This window comes from Sceloporus occidentalis, unplaced genomic scaffold (genome assembly GCF_023333645.1).
Source record: "Sceloporus occidentalis isolate IW3139 unplaced genomic scaffold, rSceOcc1.0.p SCAF_525, whole genome shotgun sequence".
In the NCBI taxonomy this organism is placed as follows: Eukaryota; Metazoa; Chordata; class Lepidosauria; order Squamata; family Phrynosomatidae; genus Sceloporus; species Sceloporus occidentalis.
The window spans coordinates 21518-27626 of NW_028317505.1; the positions used below are offsets into that span (position 1 = coordinate 21518).

Consider the following 6109-nt stretch of genomic DNA (forward strand, 5'->3'; position numbering starts at 1 on the left):
GCAGAATGGGGCTGGACTGGATGGCCCTTGCGGTCTCTTCCAACTCTAGGAATGATATTCTAGGAAGAAACTCTTCTAGAACATGGCCATCAAAATCTATGGCTGGCAGTCCTCTAGAGAGCCAGGTTGGAGGGTCGGACTGGGACTCTGGAGTGCAGGGTTCGAATCCCGGCTAGGGGCCATGGAAACCCACTGGGGGAGCTTGAGCCAGTCAGTCACACTCTCTCAGCCTCCTCAGGAGAAGGCGAGGGTAATCTGGACCAATCTGGCCAAGAAGAATCTCACTTCTGAGGCTGCATCCACATTGGAGAAGTAACCCGACTTTGATAGCCTTCAGCCAAGACTATCAAAGTCGGGTTACTTCTCCAAGATGGATGGAGCTGGAGCCGGGAGTTGTAGTTTCAGTAGTCGATCTTGTTGTAGAGGTTGTAGAGCGGGAGGGCGGCGGCGGAGAGGTTACTCCCGGCGGCCGGGTAGTAGAGGGGGGCCGGGAAGGCGATGGACCTGGGGACGGGGACCCGGAGGAGGGCATTGTCCCGGAAGACCAGCGGCATCCCCACCAAGGTCTGGGCCGACGCGTGGGCCATGTTGGCGGCCTCCAGTTCGGCCGAGAGCTGCCGCTTCCACTTGTTGCGCCGGTTCTGGAACCAGGTCTTGACCTGGGTCTCGGTGAGCTGGAGGCTGGAGGCCAGGCAGGCCCTCTCGGAGCTGCTCAGGTAGCGCTTGAGGTCGAAGGTGGACTCCAGCTGGTAGACCTGGCTCCGCGAGAAGACCGTCCGCGTCTTCTTCTTGGCCGAGGAGGAGGAAGAGGAGGAGGACCCCGAGCGATCCCCGGCCTCCCGAGATCTCTCCGACGAAGGCCCCGAAGGCGAAGGGGATCCAGGGCCCAGGGCCTTCTCCTTCTCCTCCTTGAAGGAGGGCTGCGAGGGGGGCAGGAAGGCCGCCGGGGGACGCTCCGACGAAGCCCCGGGGCCCTTGGGGTGGCCTGCGGAAGGAAGGGAAAGACACAAACACACAAAGCCTTTAGCATGCAAAGATACAGCCGTGTCTCTTAATCTGTGGCATCAGTACCGAGAGAGATCTTGCAGCAGCTTTGAGACTCACTGGAAGAAAGAAGTTGGCGACATCAGCTTTCCTAGACTTAAGTCTACTTCCCCGGACACATTAGACTTACTATTATTCTTATTATTCAAAGAGATGGCCGTGTTAGTCTGTGGGATCAGTATGGAGAGAGATCTTGCAGCACCTCTGAGACTAAATGAAAGAAAGAAGGAAGTTGGCAGCCTGAGCTTTCCTAGACTTCGGTCTACTTCCTCCAAATCCATCTGAGGAAGCAGACTGAAGTTTAGGAAAGCTCACGCTGCATATTTCTTTCAGTGAGCCTCAAAGGTGCTACAATAGCTCTCTCCGTACAAAAAGCCTTTTAAAAAACCCCATCGCAATGCTTTCTGACAGAGAAGGCTCAAAGTCTCAAGAAAACTACAGCACAAAAATGCTGCAGTGCATCTCGCAAACCCAAAATGCATCTGAGGAAGCAGACTGGAGTCCAGGAAAGCTCATGCTGCCAACTTCTCTCTTCCAGTGAGTCTCAAAAAGGTGTTACAAGAGCATTCTACATATTGAAAGAAAGAAGTTGGCAGCATGAGCTTTCTTAGACTCCAGTCTGCTTCCTCAGATGCTTTTTGTGAAAGCTCATGCTGCCAACTTCTTTCTTTCAAGTGAGTCTCAAAGGTGCTACAAGCTCTCTCTCTCTCTACTCACAACACCACAGCATTTGTAATTGGTACCACTCTACGTACTGACCCGGATAGATCTTTGAATTCTATCCCCAAACTACAGTTCCCAGAATCCCCTAGGGCAGCTCAAACGGGGTCATTTCTGCAGGGTGTTTTGAAACAGTGGCAACTCCCAGAGGTAAACCAGTCCGCTTTGAAGTCCAGCTTTTTGGAGGGGAAAGAGGGATATAAATCAATATAATGATAATATTGGCTATAAGGATTGGAGGGTGGATGGAGTCTTAAAAAGGCAACAAGGAGAAGAAGAAGAAACACAAACAAGGCTTCAGCATCCCAATGCTCTCTGACAGAGAAGGCTCAGTGTCTCACAAAACTATGCAGCGAGAACTTGTAGCACCTCTGAGACTACGAGACTGACTCCTTTCTTTCTTTTAGTCTCAAAGGTGCTGCAAGATCTCTCTATACGGCTATATCTCTGAATCCTATCCCAAAACTACAGTTCCCAGAATCCCCCGGGGCAATTCAAGCGGTCTCAAACCGGATTATTTCTGCAGGGTGTTTGGGATCATCAATGACAACGATGATCCAGGAGTAAACCAATCCTCTTTGAGGTCCAACTTTTTTTGGGGAGGGGGGGGAAATATAAATGAATATAATGATAATATTGCCTAAGGATTGGAGGAGTGGGGAGGAAATTTTAAAAAGGCAAAAAAGGAAACACAAAAACGCCTCTAGCATCATCACAACGACAACGACTGCGGTTTGTCCCTTCCCTACTTCCAGGAAAACCCAGGAATAAACCTATTCACTTTGAAGCCCAACTTTTGGGAGGAGGAAAGAAAAGCGGGATATAAATTAATATAACAATAATATTGTTTTTAAAAAAGACAAAAACGGAAACAGGAAAAACACACAAAAAACTCTTCATCATCTCAATGACAACATCCAGAAATAAACCAATCCGCTTTAAGGATTTTACTGGGGGAGGATATAAATTAACATAATAATAATAATAATAATAATAATAATAATAATAATAATAATAATATTGCCTAGGGGAAAAGACAAAAAAAGAAAACCCAGAAAGGAAAAACATTAAAGCGCCTTTAGCATCGCAATGACAACAACTGTTGTCTCTAGTTCATTCCCAGGAATAAACTAATCCGTTTTGAGTTTCAACTTTTTTTGGGGGGCGGGAATAAATGAATATAATGATAATGATAACAACAACAACAACAACAATAACAACAACAACAACAACAACTGGGGGGAAAAATCACACATCTATTCTAGTTCGCTTTGACTTCTAACTTTTCTTGGAGTCGGGCGGAGGCTTGAGAAAAGGCCAGGTATAAATTAATGCAATAATAATATTGGCTAGGGATTGGAAGGAGGGGGAAATGTTTTAAAAGACAAAAAAGAAAATGTAATTTTTGTGGGTTTTTCGGGCTATATGACCATGTTCTAGGAGAGTTTATTCCTGACCTTTCTCCAGCATCTGTGGCATCTGGCATCTTCAGAGAAACGTCAGGAATAAACTCTTCTAGAACATGGTCATATAGCCCGAAAAACCCACAAAAAAGTATGGATGTCGCCCATGAAAGCCTTCGACTTCACATTAAAAAAGGAAACGGATAATACAAAACACACACACACACACATCTGTTCCAGTTTGCCTCCGCTTAACCCTCCGCCTTGCAGTGTGTATGTCTTTACTGCGTGTCTCTTCTTATCCAAACACCCAGGGATAAACTAATCTGCTTTGAGTTCCAACTCTGAAGGGGAAAAGCGGGATATAAATTAATATGGTAATACTAATAATATTGCCTAGGGATTGGAGCGGGGAGACATTTTTAAAAGACCCACAAGGAAACACAATAAGTGCCTTTAGCATCACAACGGCAAGAACTAGTGTGAGTCCTTAACCTACTCCCTGGATCACCTAGGAATAAACCAATCCCAAATAACAAACGCACATCGGGGTGGGGGGATAAACCCATCTGCTTAAACCTGGCAGGAAAAATAAATAAAATTAAATACATAACTATTCTAGAAAACATATCCAGGGGATGGCCCTATAGCAAAAGACAGCATCATCCCAAATCCACAAGTCAAGGATGGGACCAATCAAATGTGTATTTTGGGTGTCCCGATAAAGGCATCACTGTCTTGTGGATTTGGGAAGGTACTGTACATCTGTTTCACTGTACATCTATTCCTATGCTTAACCATATACTTAATCCGCCTATGTTTAAACCACTATGCTTAATCCGCATTGTAATTATCCACAAACATAGTGTAAACGCCTGGGCTTCCCCCGAGGAGGGGAAATGAATAAATCCACATCTATTCCACTTCGCCTATGCTTAACCATCCCTCCTGTTCGTGCCTTTGTGTGTGTTTCGATCACATCCAGTGTTCCCATCTCGCAAAAACATTGCAGAAGTGATCCAGTTTGAGATCCTGTCTTGGAAAGGATTCGGATTCTCTTAAAACCAGAATTCACTCCGGACCAAGCGACACTCGCCCTTAACATCTCGTCTAGGTGTCATTCTGTAATCCTAACAATAAATGTTTAAAAGTCATCGGAATATCTCTATTGTGGTTAATTGGGCTTGCTCTCCGGTGAGAGAGAGAGAGAGAGAGAGAGAGAGAGAGAGAGAGAAAGAGAGAGAGAGAGAGAGAGAGAGTAATCTATCTATCTATCTATCTATCTATCTATCTATCTATCTGTATCGAATTACATCCCATACTATATTTTATGCCTATTTTCTACGGGAGGAAAGGACGTTGTCGCTGAACTCTATTCAACTTAATTCTGGGTTTCAAATAAACACACAACCCAGGCTAGATCTTCCCCAAGATGCTTTCCCCCCCCGTTGTTGTGTTAGGAAAGTTTGTGTGGTTTTTGGGTTTGTTTGTTTGCTTTTTGGTAGATATTTAAACATTTCACAGGCTATTTTTTTCAACGACCCGGCAAAAGACTTTTCCCCCTTTCCTTTTGTTTAATGAATTGAGGAAGGAGGGAAGTCGCCGTTATCTATCAGAATAAACAAGTGGCACCTCCAGAAAGCGAAAAAGGGAGGGAGCAGAGAGATAACACTATCATTTTTTAACAAAATAAAATGATTTTCTTCTTCTCTGCTTCCTTTTAATCCTTGGTGAAATTCACCCTCCTGCCCCCGCCCTTAGAAACAAGAGGGAGGAGGAGGAGGACGACGAAGGGGGTATTAAAAGCGGGTTTTAACCCCGCATCTACACCACCTGAGTACGGTTCCCTGGCCCCTTTTGCAAGGCAGAAAAACATTGTGCAAAGGAACACGTTTTCCCCTTCCACAACCGAGGCTCCAACTCATTCCACCCGAAAGGTCCTTTGAAGCGATTCCCCCCATTTTAAGTTAATGTTTTAACGTGAATTTCACGTTGTCACATTTTAAGCTCATTTCACATTTGAAGCGAAGGTTAAAGTGAATTTAAGTGAATTTCCCATTGCCACGTTTCAAGTTCATTTCCCATTTTCAGTAACTTTAAAACGAATTTCACATTTTAAGCTCATTTTCCATTTGAAATGAATGTTTACGTGAATTTCCCATTGCCACATTTTAAGTTCAATTCACAAACTGGAGCCAGTTTTGCAGAGCTAACCAAGAGGCAAACCCTTTCGTCCTAACTCCTTCCCGATCCTACTTCAATGAAGATCTGAATTTGGTGGGGGGATGATGATGATGGTGATGGTGTTGATGGTGATGACGGTTATTATTATTATTATTATTATTATTATTATTATTAATTATTGTCTTCCCCGGCGGGGAGGGAGCTTGTCCATACTCACCGAGACAGGCGAAACTGAGGGGCTGGTGTTTGTGGCTTGCCTCTTTGGGTCCCGGGTGCGAATCCGGGCAGAAGCAGGCCCCGGGGGGCTTCCAGCTGTCTTCGGGCTCGTCTTCTTCGGAGGAGACGGAGAGGCTCCTCTTCCTGGCCGGCCAGGCGGAGACCGAGAGGGAGACGGAGGCCGGGGGGGCCGGGGCCGGCTTGGCTGCTTCCGAGGAGCTGCTCCCGCTGCCCAGGATGGACTGGATGGTGAAGCTGGAGAGGGAGGCGGCCGGACAGCCTTTGCTGCTGGGCTCTTCTTTGTTGCTCATCCTGGGCTCATAAGAGAAGGAGAGGAGAAGGGCCTAAGGGGCTTGGGAGAGGAAGGGAGGGATGGAGGATCGGAGGGGGATCCCGGGCCTCTCCTACTTTGGGGGGGACCCCTTCGGAGTCCGGGGTCCGGGGCAGCCTTCCCCTGAGCCGCCCGAGCCCGACTGCATGCTCCTCCGGCGCTCCCGGGGCTAGGCAGCTGCTCCTGGCAGCGGAGGCTGGAGAGAGTGGCG

General features: G+C 46.8%; 1 protein-coding gene across 2 annotated transcripts; it reads right to left on the minus strand.

The window, feature by feature from the left end:
- Positions 1-401: 401 nt before the first annotated feature.
- Positions 402-5878, minus strand: LOC149271405 (homeobox protein HMX2-like). 2 transcript variants are annotated; one of them, XM_089507474.1, is made up of 2 exons: positions 5569-5878; positions 402-985 (listed from the first exon to the last, which is right to left on the minus strand). In XM_089507474.1, the coding sequence occupies exons 1-2, from the start codon at positions 5876-5878 to the stop codon at positions 402-404; spliced, it is 894 nt and encodes a 297-aa protein (XP_089363600.1). The 2 variants fall into 2 exon arrangements, with proteins under 2 accessions (XP_089363600.1, XP_089363599.1); XM_089507473.1 differs by having other exon boundaries at positions 402-1021.
- Positions 5879-6109: the final 231 nt, after the last annotated feature.